Source organism: Anguilla anguilla, chromosome 5, assembly GCF_013347855.1.
Source record: "Anguilla anguilla isolate fAngAng1 chromosome 5, fAngAng1.pri, whole genome shotgun sequence".
Lineage (NCBI taxonomy): Eukaryota > Metazoa > Chordata > Actinopteri > Anguilliformes > Anguillidae > Anguilla > Anguilla anguilla.
This window is the reverse complement of record NC_049205.1, coordinates 11,415,494-11,433,548: the sequence shown is the minus strand read 5'-3', so window position 1 is coordinate 11,433,548 and position 18,055 is coordinate 11,415,494. Positions and strand designations below refer to the sequence as shown.

The 18,055-nt window shown below is 39.5% G+C and overlaps 1 protein-coding gene across 1 annotated transcript in view; it reads left to right on the top strand.

Moving 5' to 3' along the window:
- Window positions 1–973: 973 nt before the first annotated feature.
- galntl6 (polypeptide N-acetylgalactosaminyltransferase like 6) overlaps window positions 974–18,055 on the top strand; it is a 114,889-nt gene continuing 97,807 nt past the window's right edge. Inside the window, exons 1-2 of the mRNA XM_035417141.1 lie at window positions 974–1,275; window positions 1,630–1,895. Of these exons, the coding sequence (XP_035273032.1) occupies window positions 1,761–1,895 (135 nt within the window). The 5' untranslated portion in view covers window positions 974–1,275; window positions 1,630–1,760. The remainder of the gene's footprint in view (window positions 1,276–1,629; window positions 1,896–18,055) is intronic.

Sequence of the window (18,055 nt, the reverse complement as noted above, 5' to 3'; positions counted from 1 at the left end):
ATGTTATACCTATGTTGTTAACATAACACATGGGCTATTTATCAGTGCTGTTTATTTGGCTAGGGTGAACATTGCCAGGAGGATTCCCTTAATTAACGGTGAGCTCTGAAAGAGACTGATTAACAGTTTTCATCATGTACTCCTCTCCCAATTTGGAATGTTATTGCCCAGTTGTATTTTCCCCCTGAGGAGCTGTCAGCCTCAGTTAGCACGGGTATAATTTGACACCAGGCCTGCAGGGCACATCGCAAAACTCAAACAGCGCTTTAGCGAGATGAGCCACCCAGCCGCCTCGCAACACAATATGGGCCTGTATCGAAATGCAGCGGTTTGCCTTCACATCACTGACATAATCTTCTGTCTCAAAGACATTGAACAATAGCTAGCAATAGAGGATTAAATGAAGACTATTAGTTTTTTATATAGTTGAAGACTATTATAACTATTAGAACACACTAATTAACATTATGTACATACAGTAACACAGTTGTAATAAATAAATATAAATTCACACATAAATGTAAACGCACAAATGAGACTTCCATAAGCCTCAACTTAGATCACATAACCTATTTATGTCAAAACTACTGTAAAGTAGCCTATTTAAGAGCGCTGGGGCACGTTTGTCTCATAATGCCTTCTGTATCGAATAAGCAATGAGGGCGAGATACACAATAGCTTAATAGCTTACTGTATATGAAAAAGACATCCCTATCATAAAGTATATTGCACACGTTTCTTTCTTTTTTTAAACATCCATATCGAAAAGTGACAAGCAAAAACACGCAGCCCGTGCGGCCAGATTCTACTTTCCATTCATTGCTGGCCCCGGTATTTCCTCCTTTTGTTTTTAGTTTTTTTTTTTTTTTTGGCTTTTGCAGTGCTTCTCAGATCACTACAGATGTGGATGTCAGTGGTGTCCCACATTTTGCCTTTTTTTTTGGAAGTATCGAGCTTTCGGGATGTTTTCATGGTAATGCGTGGTGCACGTGGTTTGCAGTCGCAACATCTGAAAATGTGAGATTGTAAGGAGAGAGGGCGCGAGGAGGTGCTGAAAAAATCTCTTGTGGAAGAAATGCAGTTCATTACGCTTTCTCGTGTATCGGTTAAAAAGAGCCTAAGTTGAGCAAGTATATTTCCTTTATGTGCGCATTGTCGAAGAGCACCGTGGTTTTTATCGCCTGGTAAATTCTTCGTTTTTCACAACAGGACCGGTAATATGATGAAACGGATATCATCAGGGCTGATGTTCCAACATGCAAGGCAGGCTACTTAGTAAGTCGTTTTGAATATGCCATTGTAGCTTTTTGCGTTATCTTCTTTTTCTAGTACGAGTCGTATTGCAACTCCGAACTAGAATAAGTATAGGAACTAGAACATATTACCCTGTGCTATTCGCGTTCGCTCGTTTAAAGTAATAGATTCGCGACATATCTTCACTCTGAATTCACACCTTATGACATTCGGGTTAATATATCGTCCATCATCCTCCTGATAGGTGACATCACAGCTATACGTTCTCCTAATTAGCACATTTGTACCGCTGAATTCTGCATCGCACCTGAAAAGATATCAGCACAATTATATCACGCAGGTGCAGCAGGCTAATATCTGATTTCTGTGTTATAGGTGAAAGTTTCCGGTATTCCTGGGAAGGTGATTTGGTTATTTGGTCAAAGAATTTCAACGGGACACACGTGCGATAACCCGGCTTCTTCGCTACTGAATCTTGGATTTTACCGCTCCGGTGTTTTCTCACAATGAAGAGGAGACAGAAACGAGTACTTCAGATGGCATTTTTATTCATGATGGCTTTGATTTTTCTCCCAAACATTGGTTTGTGGTCGCTATTCAAGGAGAAACACCTGATGAAGTCGCACGAGACGGGAGAGCAGGTATTACTATATGTTGTCTAGCTATCTTTGGCACGCTGGAGTCATCAATAAGTTAACATGCTTTGGTAGTGTCCTCTTTTCTCTTGGATGTTGTCCAAGTTTTTTAGTTATGTCTTTGTTGATCCACCGCGCAAAAAATACAAAGCTGATTGCACCTGAATAGAACAATTGAAAAAGTTCAGGAGATAATTCCGTCATGACCCAGAGAATTGCAATGCAATGTGTCAATATTGAGTGAAATGTTCAGTGCAGTCGTGCAAATCATTTCCCAAATTGTGCAACGATGGCGCAAAGCCAGTTCTACTTGTTAATCGATAATACACATGTTGAACAAGACTGTCGTTAAGCAGCAATATGACATTATTTTATGCCAAGGTTTAATCATATAGATTGTACTATATTCAGTGCATTCTCCTGAGGAACACCTTCTCACTTGTTGTTTTCAAATGTAGGCTATACATAGAGAAGTGGATTTGTCACATTTAGTGGACACATTGAAAAGTGGGTTGAATTTAAGCTACTCGTTCATTTATGAATGCAGTAGGCTTTACAAATCTAAGACTGTCATTTTACGGTAATGAAAGCAATGTCCATTAATGACTGGACTGTAAGTGATTAATGGAAAAACATCCATAGGATCATCTCATCGAGACTTGTGATGTACCTGCTGGGACAAACACTGAAATTACTTTTTTGACCACGAACAGTCTAACAAATCTTTGTATATGTTATTGTCTGAGGATTTAGTAAAAGTAATTTGAACTTTAGTAAAAGTAATTTGGGTACTCATCCATGATCTATGGGTTTTCTGGAGTCTAATGTGCTAGGCACTTGCTCATCAAATGACACTATCTCTTGTCACAGTGACTTCCTTCCCCCACTCTGATAGTATTGCTGCTTTACAGTGAGCTGGAACTGTGTCCCCTCACCTCTAGAACTGGGGTTGAGTAACTCTTGACTTGCCTTTCCACCTCTTCAATATTTGACAATATGTTATGGATTACTGGTACAGTGGATTATGTTTTGGAACATATATATATATATATATATATATATATAATTACATTTTTTTATGTACATGGATTTTTAAGAGAAAGTTTAAAAAGAAATAAGACAAAATGTTAAAATAGCATTTATGCATTCAGTGTAGTATCTACATCAAATATCGAGTAGAGGAATAAATATAAACATGCTGTTATTGTCTGAGTAAAATTAACTCCTCTGTGAACTGTTCCTTTAGCTCTAACTCTGTTACTGTATTTTTTTTTTTTTTTTTTTTTTTTCACTTGCATGGAAGCACTACCTTAAACAGAGGGCAGCAGAGGGCCTGAAGCCATGGCTACATGGGCTCAGGGAAGCTTCAGTACACGGCAAAATGTCCAGTGTGCATTTAACAGAACGCATGTGGTCCCACTCTGGACCAGTGTTAATTCAACTCTAACCAATAACATTTGGACTATGGACCAGAGTGTGACCAAATGCTATCTGTTAGAGTTGAATTAACACTGGTTGAATTTTTCTGTGCTCGGCATCAGCCTGTACCATTTTAAACACCCGCTGTTACCTGGCACTGGATGCAAGGCAATCGTGTGCAAATCACATCAACGCGGATACAGTCCTTATGTAGATATAGCTCGCTCCGGGTGAAGAATTATCCGTGTCAGAACTGAATGCGCTGGGGTGACATGTGTAGTTGGCAGAGCCGTGTAATCTACAAGCTGGCTTTGTGAAGTAAAACATCAAGAGCTACTTTAGCTGTATAACCTTAAGCCAAGGATTTACCGCCTTCTTTAGGGCATGGTTCCTACATAAATTAGCTGTATAATTAAAAAGGGTAACATGCTATAAGCAAAACAGTAAGTAGTAATTGCTGTAAAGCAATACACAATCTATGTTATCTATGCTACTGTTATCCTACTTTGTTCTTTGTATTAAGTTGAAGTGTAGAGTGCACTTGTATTCAAAATATTATTTTTTTTCTTGTTTAAAGTTTAGTTGATGGCCTTGGGTTCTATCTGAGGTGGAGCTTGTGTTAGATATCAGATGTGTGTACGTGTGTGGCAGTTTGACTCTCCTGAGATATCTTTACGAGAAGATCACATATGAAATTAGCTTTTTCACATGTGAAAATCACAATTTCACGCAAACTGGGAATTTTCGCACGTGGCTGGCTTTTTTCACTTATGAATGAAAACGTCTACATGCAAAAAAAAATACATGTGACATGAAATCACATGAAATTCCACATTTTCACATGTGACTGACTTTTTAAAATGTGAAGTACAATTTTCACATGTGAAAGCAAAACATGTGACTTCAAATAGTAACGGTTTCCTTTTCCTGCTCTCATTTTATAAGTGGGATAATTTTTATAGTTCTGCACTCTTCACGTGTGGTTTTAGGACACATGATTTTTCAGCAAGTGATTTTTCATAAGGGTACTGACGTGTGTCCAGTATCTGTGTCACAGTGGGATTCATGGTTTAATGTAAATCAGCCAGTTAGCAGATGTACCGTGAGACCAACTTATGGTTTAGCACAAAAGTCAATGACTATAGAAGGACTGGGAGCAAGTGCAATGATTTTTACTGTAAATGTGCGACAAGCTTCACAGTGGCTCTAAATATCTCAGTTCTGCTACTCATTTGACAGCAAATAGATGTCAGCGCAGATCAAAAATGACTTAGTTTTGAGCTTAATTTGTGCCCAGTATCCATGTTATAGCCAAATAGGAGCAGCAGCAGCAGCAAGCACAAAACTGGTGAAGCTGAAATTGCGGCAGACAGTTTTAATTAAGAAAGGTAGAATGTGATTAATTCTGTATTTAATGCTTGAATCTCTCCAGATTAATCTGTTTGGATTGGAAGATGAGTTTGAAAGAGGGAGCGGTATAGTGATTTAGAGTGAGGGAGAAATACCCAGTTCAAAGCAGTGTGCTCCTAGTATTTCACTGCATTTAATGTTTTGGCATATTACGTTTCTGCACAATTTGTTTATTACTTTTGGTGTCTCTGCTCTCCAAAATGTGTGAATAGAAAGTGCCCATTTTCAGTAGTCCTTTTCCGTGCACTATTACATGTGTAAGGTATATGAAGAAAACAACATTTCATCTGGGGGTGAATCCGAGATCTAATCCCATTATAAAATTAGATTTTAAAAAAGTAAATTGCACTGCTTGGAGGAGGGCTTGCATTGCTAATGTATGCATAGGGATGACTGAATATGTTCAGAATTGTTTCAGCAGTGTAAATAATATAGAAAATGTCAAGAGTGCCAATGTATCTCTTTGGATACATGCTTAGTTGTAATTACTAGTTGTTAAAGGTGTTTACAAAGTGACAAAGGCGAATTTTGTGAATTTATTTTTTATTTTTTTGTCTGAAACCATGCGTCTATTACATACATAGTGCTCAGTCTAACCTTAGAGCACCTAACTTAACCTCACAATAGTTGGCCACAATTCCCCTATTTTATTAGTTCATACCTGAGAAGAGCACGCCTTCTAAATTCAGTGAAATACCTAGGCCTAATGTGTACATTTCAAATCTAAATTAATTCTGCAAAATGCATTTTTTCCAATTCTAGCATTGCCTCTTAAAATGAACTGCTGTTCATCCATTTCCATATCTTTCAAGCGAGCTTACCCCCCTGCTTTGAATAAATAACTGCCCCCCTTTGGCAGAGGGAAATGAAATATACTGAACATCAGGAGGCATGTTTGACTGGACCCTCATGCTTATGCAATATAAACATTCTGTAGGTATATTCACTATTCACTATTAATGAAATATGATTTGAGATTAGGCGTTTCCATTTCTCTTTTGTGCTGAGTGCATATCTCGTAGCATATTGCTGTGCCCCACTCATGCTTGTGTAAAATGGCTTTTATCTGCTTCTTGTATCTATGGTCTCACAGATGCCTCTTGAGTGCTCCACCAGGAAGTTTAGATGAAAGTAGATGACAACGTATGCGCTGACACAACATGATTGCACACCATTTCATTTCTCCCAGGAATAAGGTCAATAAACTATTCAGCGCCCTTCGAGATCCAGCTTAACTCTCAAAGTGAGCTCCTTCTCAAAGGAAGCAAGGAGAATCATCCTGAGAACCATCAAGCCCCTCTGGTGTGATGTCATAAGCATTCTGATTCTGGAAGAGGACCTTGCCAGCTATTGAACAGAAAACCTCAGAGACACATTAAGAATGTATAAAGTGACTCACTTTCAGACATCAAAGTATCTCACCACACACACATGAAAAAATAGGCTGTCCCAGTGCTTAGTTTTAGACTATATAGAATATTACAAATAGCAGCAGTTCCACATTGATCATAATTAATGTATCCATGAAGTAGATAAGGATCAGTAGTTCATCACCATACAAAGACATTGTCTGTTCATTTAGATTGACAATGTGAACTACACAACAACCAAATAATATATTTAAGAAAATCCTTGTAGTGTAAACAGGGTGTACACAGATAGTGACTGAAGCAGACAATCCTGGGTGAATCACGGTGCATTTTGGTCAAGAATGCGGGGACGGTAAATGAAATGGGTTTGTTTACAGATGCATACAGTTTATTTAACTTGCATAAGACTTCCTGTTAGAGAAGGAAACTTTCATTTGGACTGGCTCATATAGCAGTTTAACAACTCTGCAGCACTGTGTTTGGAGCTGAATAGCCCGGTGAGGCTCCCTCTCACTCACCAGAACCCTAAGGCCTGTGGGAGAAATGCACACAGTCTTCCTGACGGGTCTTTGAACGTGGTCAGAACCGACCTGGAAGAAGTCCCCAGTTAACGAATCACTTGGACAAGTCATGGAAATGCCAGGACTGAAATAAATGCTTCCTCTTTAATTTTACTGGCAGAGTAACAGCAAACACGTGCCATTAGCAAAGTCATATTGGAAAACGGGGAGGGAATCACATTTTTAGCCTCACATTAGCTGATTCAGAACTGATCTGGGATCTGTATGTGAATATACATTTACAGAGATGACGCACTATTCACGTTAATGAATGCCTCCCCTAATTGATAAGGTTCAACCAGTAGCAGGTGTTTTATGGCTTGTTTGTATTTGTCTGGTGTTATTGGTGTTATTTTATTTTCACACTATGGCTGTGTATGTGTCACACTCCCTTTTGATTATTCAATCTCATCTCATAAAGAGACCGATGATCTAATGGGATACGAATGAATAAAAGTAAGTGGTATGTTTCGATTTGTGGAGAAATGTAGCCAGATGGAGTAACTGCAATGAGCATGTGTGCCACCATGGTGAAGCTACATTATTTTTCTCTCATGTTTGAGTCAGACAATGAACAGAATTACAGTCTGGTAGCAAAAACGGCAGTCCTTGCGCGGAGAGCTAACGGAATCCATTGTAAGGTGTACCAGAGAGATAATGGGGTGAAAAGGCTTTTTTTCCTCAATTAGTAGCTCAGTCAGTTGCTCTTTTCATGAGGCATGAAAGGTCTGTGTGGTGAGACCCAGTTTGGATAGACCTCTGTTTTAAACAGTAATGCCTCGTTAGTCTGTGGCAATGTGATTGGGACCATGTCATCTGCATGTGTTCCATGTTTCTTCTGTTCTTCAGTGTTAGATGTGAGTTTTTCCTTTCAAATACAAAGCAGCAAGTGTTCTGGATTGCTCACGCTTCTGGTCATTGCCTCTGGTGTCTGTTATTGGTGTTTGTCAAAATGAGGACTAGAGTTGTGCTGGAGAAAGTCAAGGACGCCATTATGAGGCAGAAGAAAGAAAAAAAAACTGTCAGAGACATGGATCACACAGGTGGCAAACACAAATAACAGATTCCAAAGGTAATCAAAAGGCTAGAATTAAAACTAGACACTGAAAGCTCTCTTATACCTCCTAAGGAAGCAATTGAACACCTGACTAATCAGAAACACCTGTGATGCCATTTGTCCCAAACATTATGATGGGGGGGACAAAATGGGGGGACTATTTAATTTCTACATGGTGAAACCAAAACATATACAAATGCCCTTGAATAAAAGCTGGAAATATGCGCAAACCACATGTGAATTGTTTGAACACAAATCTAAAATTGTGGAGCACAGTGCCCAATTTTTTTTTTTAAATTCACCTTTGCCCCAAACATTATGTGCTTACTGTATATCACATAAAAAAGGGAACAAACAAAAGACAAAAACATTCTGAGCATGCCATTAGCAATGTTGCACTTTATGTATTTCATATTCACTTACGTCAATACAGCCAATGAGTGCCTGTTTGTACAGTCATTTGCTCCACTTCATATCTTTGTAAGTAATGAAATTCATTCATGGGCGAAAAAAAAAAAATGTTTAATGTCTTTTTACAGCATATGATTTTTATTTGCACGAAAGAGGGCAGTGAAAAAAAACCGCAAGATGAGCAAGAGACATGCAACCACTGCTGCAGTATACCTCCAGAGGATGTTTTACTGTCGGTTGCCATTAAATGGTCTGTATATTACGATGTACAGTGGATTTGAAAAGCTTCCCTAGTACGAGTGCGAGTTCCTGTGCCACCCCGTCATAAATCAGTGTTTCCTGTTTGCTCTTCTCGTTCTGTTGCCCTCGCGCTGTTAGAGGGGCCAGACACAGCTCTTTGAAACGTGAGGTTAGAAAAGCCTGTTACATTTAATGGCTTTTCCCCTTGGTCCCTGCTCTGAATTACAGCATTAAATCCACTTTACCAAGCGACACACTTCACTGAGGAAACACACCCTGTTAAAGGATGTGCTCTCGTAGCGCATGTAGAAAGTCGTCAGAGTAATGACCTGTAGTCACCCCAGCGTATTTGTGTCAATGAAAATAATGTTTCATTTAATAATGAACCCCCCTCTCCCCATCATCAGAAATGTTGTCCATAACTATACAGTTTGTATTGAAGACACACTTGTTTGTGAATGGCCAAGCCAAGGACAGAAAACTATAAAAGGCAGGAACCAGGATAAATGATAAAGAGTGATTAAGTAGACATGAGCAAAAGGACGGTCCAACGGGGAAAAAAAAATAAGTGCAGTTATAAGGAACACTACAAATGAACTGGAAGAAAACAAAAAACAAGAAGCACAATCAACCACGGCATGTAAACACAAGGAGGGCGACATAGCTCAGGTAAGACCGATTGTCTGGCAGTCGGAGGGTTTCCGGTTTAAACCCCGTCCTGGGCATGTCAAGAATTAAATAAGACAAAGTCAGTCCTGTACCTCCCTCAAGTAGTGCACCAGAACCATGACAACAGACTGTGTTTACCTTTTTTTAATGACCTTGTTTAAAACACCAGTGAAAGCTGATGTTTTTTTTTTTTCCTTTTCCAAGGACGTTATGTAATGTTGTCTGTCCGTCCGTCCATCCATCTGTTTGTTCTTCCGAGTCTGGAAAAATAATGGCTGGATTGGCATGAAATTTGTTTTCATGTTTTCAAAAAGAAGAAACCTGTTGATTTTGGTGACCCCATGACCTTTCCTCTTGCGTCACCATCAGACCAAACATATCTCTAAAAGTAATGATTGGATTGCCAAGACATTTGTTGTGAACATTCATGTGAGGCGAGACTGTTGTGCCTTGGTGGAGGTCTGCACTCTACCAAGGATTTTATCGAGTGTGCTTGAGTGCATTCTATCTAGCTTCTTTTTTGGTTTTTGTTTTAGTTTCAAATGTCAGTTCATGTCAAACTGAAGTGCTTTTCTGAAAGGTAATTTGAAGCAATCTTTTGTTGGAACAGGAGTCTTCTGAATCTTCTCTGAGTGTGCTCTGTAGGTGGGCTGGGTGTTCAAGTCTGTATTGATTGACTTTGAGGAAAATCAAACTTGCGCTTACTTCACACAAAGATATCTGTAAAATCTCCACACGAGTAATTTCATTTGCTTGTGTTTCTTGTAAAATGGATCGATTAATTTAAGCTTGCCCCAATAAAGGCTTGTAAAAAGAATGGGCATGCTGTGTATGACCATAGATTTTTAATTATGTGGTTCATTTTAGAGCAATTTGTATGAACAGTGTATGAGGACAAAAACATAGAAAAATCAAAGGGCAAGACATTGACTTTTGTGAGGAAAAGGCTGTGATAATTGCTGTTTCCAATTTTAGCAGAAACCCAATGGATACTGAAAGCTCATATACCCAACAAAAACAAAGTTTATAAAGGTCAGTCAACAATAATAATATCAGTAGATACAAGTTCCCAGTATTCACTTTGAGAGCATTTCACCTCTCAATATCATTATTCAATAAACACGTATAATAAATATTCATATGTGTAAAAGTATTAATTATGAATGATATAATCCATTTATTTTGGTGGTCTGCTGGCTGAATTATTTTAATCCAACCCGTGAACCTGTGTGGGTTTGTTGTCATGGTGGGAATGTGAGACTGGATATACTCAAGAGCACCAAAACGTTACATGAAAGTTTCAAAATAGAGACTGAACTAGACATCCACATGCGGAATGCTGTAGGCATAGTGACTGAAACGGTGACTGTGTGTGGGCCAGTTACCTACTTTAACTCACTGCACCGTGCTGCTCCACCACCACCTCACTGTAACGGAGCCAGCATTCCACAACCCCACAACACGCTCACCGAACATATCGCCTGAGCACTGTTGCCAAACATAGCGAACTCAGCGAGCTTCTTGTTCGATAGAAGAAACACACTATATGTAACATAATGCCCTGCCTAATGGATAAATGTTCTTGTGACTGCAATAATGGGCGATTTCACAACATTTTGCGAATCATTGGCTCCCGTGGAAAAAAAAAGACTTTCTTCAGCAGAACACTTATAATTGCTTCAGATCTGACAGTTGCTGACAACACTTGCTAGCTCTGCACATTTTGGCAGTCAGGAAGCCTCATTCACCCATCAGTAGTTTGTAGCTGGTGTGCTGTGGCAGCTGCCTAGCTTTTTTCCCTCCCACTGGCTACTATTATTGCTTGGTCACTTTCTCACTTGAGTCTCTGAGATGTAACTCAAAAAATGAGTTTCGGTGATGCAACTCAGTCCAGTTCTTACAGTGTTTTTTCACGAGCCTCAGACTCAAGGACTTGATTTCTTTTAATACATTTGCTGCTGATATCACTGTCCAGTGGTTACCTCAATAAAGCCCTTGATGCTTATGTATGAACCATTTATAAATCAATTAGGACATGCAGTCAAGGAGCTTACCATATAATGAGGAATGAGGATGAATGAGCATGACTAATGTGTTTCTCTCTGTTGTCAGTAGAGCATTGTGATTAGCTGATTTCAAATGGAAATGGATGGTTGAAAATATAAGATAAGCCCCTGTGAATAAAACCACTCAATATTTCTAGTGTACTGCTTCCATATTTGGAGGAATGTATTGAGACTAATATATCTTTAGTGACTATACTGAGTCAAAACTCAATTTAACAAGACCTTTTCAGCTTCTTTCTGGAGGCTTGATTTATTTATTTTTTGAAAGTGCTGCACGTAGACCAAACTATTTCCACATACTATTTAATAAAACTATATATGAATAAGATATACATAGATATCACTGATTAGTTTCTCATCCAAGTACTGGTTTGGGTTCAGCAGTTGGGCATGGTATAGCTGTTGGCTCATTGCCAATACATTGTACTGTGCAGCGGCGAGCAGCACAGCAGCCATGCATTTTACTGTCTGCACACCCACAGCTGCACAAAAGCAGACCTGTGACTGTGCATGTTTGTGTGAGAGTTAGTGAGTGCCTGAGTTTCACCATAGCTATAAGAGTAAATCATGCAATGTACTCATATTACAGGTTGATGTCATCTGGGATATACTGCTGTGTGTGTGTGTGCGTATGTGCGTATGTGCGTGTGTGTGTGTGTGTGTGTGTGAGAGAGATACTCTTCTCCTTGCAGTGGAGCAGCTGGCTCCCTTCCCAGAGGTGAAAATGTGCTGATTTAATAATGTCTTCAGACAATCTTCCCAGCACCACAAGGAACATACTATCCCCACACAAACCCACTCTTTCCCCACCCCAACACTGTCCATTTATTTATGCTGCATCCACTGTCCACTCACCACCTCCACCATACACACACCACCCTCATTGTACACACACCAACCCCACCATACAAAAACCAACTTCACTGTACACACACTAACCCCACCATACACACAACACCCCCACTGAACACCCACCCCCCTCCCCGAACACCCACCAACCCCACCATTCTCAGCCTGTTCTCAGCTTACACACAGCACCCCCTCTGTACACACCACCTTATCATCCCTCATTTCCCCCACACCAAGCAGAAACTGTGATGATGTGTTACAGTAGTAATAAACTTATCAGAGTTTCGAAATGGGTTTTTAGCTGTTTGCTCGCTAATTGCATATGCAGATTAAAGCCATGAATCAGCATCTTTCTTGGCACATGCCTCTTTGCTCTAACTATACAGGCCATTAAGACCGACTCCTTTTAATCTTAAACCCATCGCCCTCTGCTTTGCAGTTATTTATGCCGTCGTACACGTTGGCACTGCTTGCTCCTAATTGCGGTTAGCTATTAAGATTAATGGTTCAGCCTGGCTGGTCACATCTGCCAAGTTTATCTTTGTTTCACGTCAGATGGAGGTGAATCTGGCAGAGGGTTTTTAGGATTCTCCTGGGACGGATTGAGCAAACCCAATCTCCTCGATGGATTAGATTGGGTTTACCACTGTGGGTATGGCATGTGCATTAAACATGAGACCGAATATGAAAATAAATCTGTCAGAACTCATGAATTTCCTTCAGCACTTTAATGCTTATCACCTCCCTTATTTTCCTTTAATAATGTCTGTGTCAACAAGCCATTCTCAATCTCTGTCTGCTCTAATATTTATTTCTCCATTCCATTTTTTCTGTGTTCTGCCCACCCTTTTCCCTTGAATTTCCTTTTCGTAATCGTCTTGCAAGCAAAGATTAATTTAAATTGAACACTATTTAAATTTTGCTGTGACTAATGGTTAAAAAAAAATATATAAGCCCAAAGCTATGTTGACCTCATGACTGTGTATATGTAATGACTTCCGACCTTGAATAACTCCATGCTATTGGTCAAATTTAACAAACAAGTTTACAGATGATTTTTCATTATTGCTATAAGATTGTCAAGACACAGTAAGCCATCCTGCTGTAACATGATCATCTTTGGTGATGTGCACATCAATGTCTGTGTGAATGACAGGTCATTATTCACCTGTTTAAGTCCATGCAGTGTTTTCATACTGTATCTTTTTTTCAAGGGACCCAAATGCAAGCATTTCCATATTCATTTCTCAGTTTCATTTTTTAAAAAGTTGTTTCTTTTCTGCCCAATTATGTATTCTGTGGGCAGTTGGCTTGTTTGCTATAACACTCTTGGACTGAGCATTCTCTTGGCTATACAATGCTTCCTTCTCTGAGTGCTGCCCTTTTCATTTTTACTTTGTGTCGCTGGTTTACTAAATCCTGAAAAACACAGAGACTGCCCACTTCTGCTGGCCACAAATAACACCTGGAATTGTCCACTCAAGGCTGAAAAACCTGCGTGGGGCTGTTCCCCTGCCGACATTTGACCAATCTGGTGCCCTCGTTTGAAAATGTCTGCATTGGCGAAGCCAGTGGCATGAATCGATAAAGTGTTTATCTTCCATGTGGCGTACCGGAGTTCTCTACTTCTGTCGGCTTCATCCCTTGAATTCTCCGACATACACATCAATTTCTGTGTAGCCTTCTCCAGGTTGCCTTAGCCGTTACCAGTAGTAACCAAGCTAGAGCATCTTTGGTCTATGGGGTAAAAAAAAAAAGAAGCACCAGATCAATACACCTTTCCCCTTACCTATCAGATGCCTACGTAAACAATCATTCAAGTCTAAAGTAAACCGTATTTTCAGGTATTTTTGGAGCACTAAGGCTTTTCAAATGTTGCAATACCTGTAATATAATGATGCACATATAGTAGTATTGCTCCAAATCTTTGTGTGAAAATAAGCTCATAAACCCATGCATATGCAGTTTCCTGTACAAATGTGTGAACTTTCTTCTGTACCTTCGATCTTTAAATGTTTTTAATGTAACTCTTGTGGGCATGATAACACACAAGCGTGACTGTTAATACATTGATATGGATTTTTTTTTTGACATGCTGGACTAATCATTTCTGGTATTTTTTGGTGATTTGAGAGGGACGTTATACCCCTGGGAACAGGAATGGCAGTACATGTTTGAGAGGAACACTGAGAGAGGGGGAGCACTCTAAACTGATGAACTCTTTACCTCTGACGTATTGCAATATTTGGAAAAGGATGGTGGGATTAATTTTTTGGCCGTGCTGTCTTGGCAAATATTCCTGTATTAGGGAAAAAAAGAAAGCGAGGCGAATTGATCGCAGTTGTCTGCTAGCCAGCCTTCTGTGCATGGTGCGATTGGTGTGATTAGCCGCTCACACATCACCACCAACTGCTCTTCAGCCTCGTGTTTGCGATTCTTGATATGTGACACAAACTGCCATCAAATATGTACCACCAGAAGGACTTGCTTATGAGAAAACTACATCTTGTCAGTGCTCTCGACCAAGATGCTTAATTGAGACAGGCCTCTCTGTGTGTCTGATACAAGAATAATTGGAGATAACTTGAAAGAAGAAATGGTTAATTTTATTGTGCATGTGATGATGTTTCTGATTGATCTACCATGGGGCTGATTTGTATTTTGGTATAACAATAGTTGTGGTGGTTGCTTGGTATTGCCTTTGGGATGAAGCAGGCGTGGTTGGAAACTTTGCTGTTTCATATGTTATATAACACTGCCTCAGTTGGGGTCCATCTCTGTTGTTCTGTTCATTTCACAGTAATACAGGGTTCCTATTGCAACCACACAGAGTCTCCACAATGTAGTTACAATAAAGACCGGGGAGACGAACGGTTTTGCGGTACAATTACAAACGGGGCGACTGACGGGCGCTACATGCGATGGTGACAGTCATGGCAATTTGCAGAATTCTTCTTTATACCACAGAAAATATTTTTTTAACAAAATGGCCTATATTAAAATGTCCGCTTCTGTTTCTCAGGCGACTGTGGTGTGCATTGTGCGATGCTCAGTGACGTGAGGTCTGTTGTTATTCTTAATGTTTCCAGACATCAGGACTCCCCTGGGCCTACACCCGTGTACTTTAAAACACATCTCCTCTAAACAGAGCAGAACTCAGAGTAAGAGTATTAAATGCAGTGTGCGCTTCTCACAATGTGTCAGTATCACCGCACAGCAGAGTCTGGAGCATGCTTAAGTGCAGCAGCTGCCCTCAGTATTAATTTGGATCTGAAATTAGTTGATTTTTAAGAGACTCCTGAGCATAAAATGGCCCACTTTCTTCATTGGTCTGCTGAGTGATATTCTGGGGGCTCTTTTACTTTGAGTTGAATCGGAGGAACTCTCTTTCTGCATTTACTGTTTGATAACAGTAAGCAAACAACATCCTCAACAGTCACACAAAATATAAAAAAGAATACAACAAAATAAAACAGTGAGCTGATTTTCAGTGAGTTTCTTAGAAATGGAGCAAGCTAGCAGATATAGATGATGATATCATCATATCACTTCCTGTGTATTGCAGTAGCCTGTCAGGGAGGTACAGAGTAATGACACAGAGGCTCTAATTCACATTCAGTCTGGACTAGTTCAGCTCTCTGCCTCACTTACTGTGTTTTCACTCTTGCTAGGTCTGAGCCACAAGCCATTAAATAGCCTGTTACTTGTATTTATATATTTTTCTTCTGAATTATCACCCACAACCCCAGTCTTTTAATTGTTAATTTCTTCATATTCAAGAATATATCATGAATTTCGCTGAGTCAAAACCATGGGGACATGGAGCTGATTTTACTCTGAAATTAAGAGGGGAAAAAAGCATTCTCCAGAGCTAGCGATAGCACCAGGGAAGAGCAAACGAGTGCTCCTGATTCAGCTGCTGCTCAGATTGATTATATTTTGTTTGCGAGCAAAACTGGCTGTAATCATTAATGTGAGTAATTAAAAAGAAAAATCCTTGTGTAGCCATTCTCCTTGTTTGCCTTTTGGTCATAATTATAATGTAATAAGCTTAGATAAATGCCAAGCACATCGATTGTCAGAATGGAATATAATTAACGTTGTTTGCGAGAAGTGTGCAGAGAGAGAAAAGGAGAGAAAGGGAGATTTGAATTGTAAACGTGGGCACCCTGTTGTCCACGGTAGAGGGTGTTTTAATGAAGGTTAAACTGTGACCGCCACAGTTCACTTTAAAGAAATGGTCCCGCTTTCAAACCTGTCCTTATCTGAGATGGGTCTTAATGATGAAGCAGGAATATTATAATTGATGTCATGCATCAGTGCCTCCAGTCTGTCTAATAGTGTCACTTATGTCAGAGCACAGAAGGCCAAACTCATTTCTGACACATTGTAAAATGAAATTTTTACGTTTAAAAGTATTCTGTGAAACCAGCATGTAACCTTGCGTTTTTATTTTGGCAGGTCATTTCTGAGTCAAAATTCCCTGGGAGAAATTCATGAGACTTAATTGCTCTGAATGTCATTTTACTCAGGGTCTCAGTTCCCTTCAAAAAAAGCGGTTGATGGCGATCACGTCTGCACTGATTTGTAATCCATATTAATGTGATTAATTGCTCCGGTGCAGAGTACTGTGACAGCCTGCTATGGTAGGTCTTCACAGAAAATACTGCATGCTGAATTTGCACTATACAGAATAAAGTTAAGGCTTATCCTCCTGAGGTAAGACAGGGAAAAAAAAAAAGGTATTTCGGTAGTTAAATTTTCATTTTTTTTATTTTTATTTTATTTTGTTGAATGTCCCTTGTAGTGTAGGTTCCAGCATAGTAGAATATATGGTTTATGAAATAAACACCAGATATTCATGTCCCCTACAGGGGACAAAATAATGTATTGCTGGGACTTAGGATGTTAAATGAACCCTGATTGATTATGTGCATTTTAGCCCCTATTGTCATTATAACTTGAAAGGCTCTCTCATTTTAACCTAGTTAGTTAGAAAGATATTATCACCTTGATGCTTTGAAAGTGCTGAGGAAGTGTTTCTGTTACAGGAAGGCCATTGTGCCATTAATCATAATGGACTCATGCGTGGGGGGCACGTTTTGTGAGGCTGAGTAATTAAAGAAGCCAACGGGGGGTCACAGGTATAATATTACAGGGTGTGATTTTGGCCTTTGCAGATCCGAAGGGTGATGCCCTAACATTTAGAGCTGACATTCATATGTTAATCTCAGTGGGCATTGATATATTCCTATTAACCTTATTAACCTTATACCATTCACACAACTTTCTTTGTTAACCTCCCATGTACAGCTGAGCAGAAAATGCATTTTGTAAATGCCGTATAGTTGAGTCACTACATGCACACAGTGCTCTAGAATCCAGCTAGTACATTTATGGTACGTTTGAAACGAGTCTCCTAATGCAGTTGCACCATAATAGGTACCAGCTAGATCTGCTTTCCTTGCTGAGACATTAAGAGGACAATCCACCACATTACCACTGGATTGGCTCACTTACAAAGTTAATGTCACCGGGTATATCAGGGACGCTGACAAATTGACCAGTTTCACGCAGTATTTCGCATGGACATGAATTATACTGATTTCTTACCCACTGTAACTGTTACTCCAAACTCTCACCATGCTTTAGTTCTCTGTTCTGAACTTTTTTTCATATTTTGCCTCTGACTCTGATAGGATGGATTAAAAATAACTTTGACTAAAAGGTTACATAAATCTGAATGATATTCTGGCAGAATGGTACTTTTCTCTGTAATATGGCTATCAAATATCCAATGGAGAAATGAGGTACAAAAGGACATGTTTGCTGTAATGATGTTTGCTGTAACTGAAAGCTGGAATAGATGTTCATTCAAATACCATTAGATCTTATTGTCCTGCATATTGAGCATTCTATAGATCAGTGTGGAATCTTATCCAGAAAGGACAGATGTGGGTGAAGGTCTTTGTTATAGCCCAGGACTGCTGCAACTGATTCACCTCGTAAACTAATGATGGTCTTCAATCAAGACCTTGATAAGTAGAATCAGGTGTTTTAGTTCAGGGAAAAATAAAAGCCTGCACCCACATCAGCCCTTTTCGGATAAGATTTG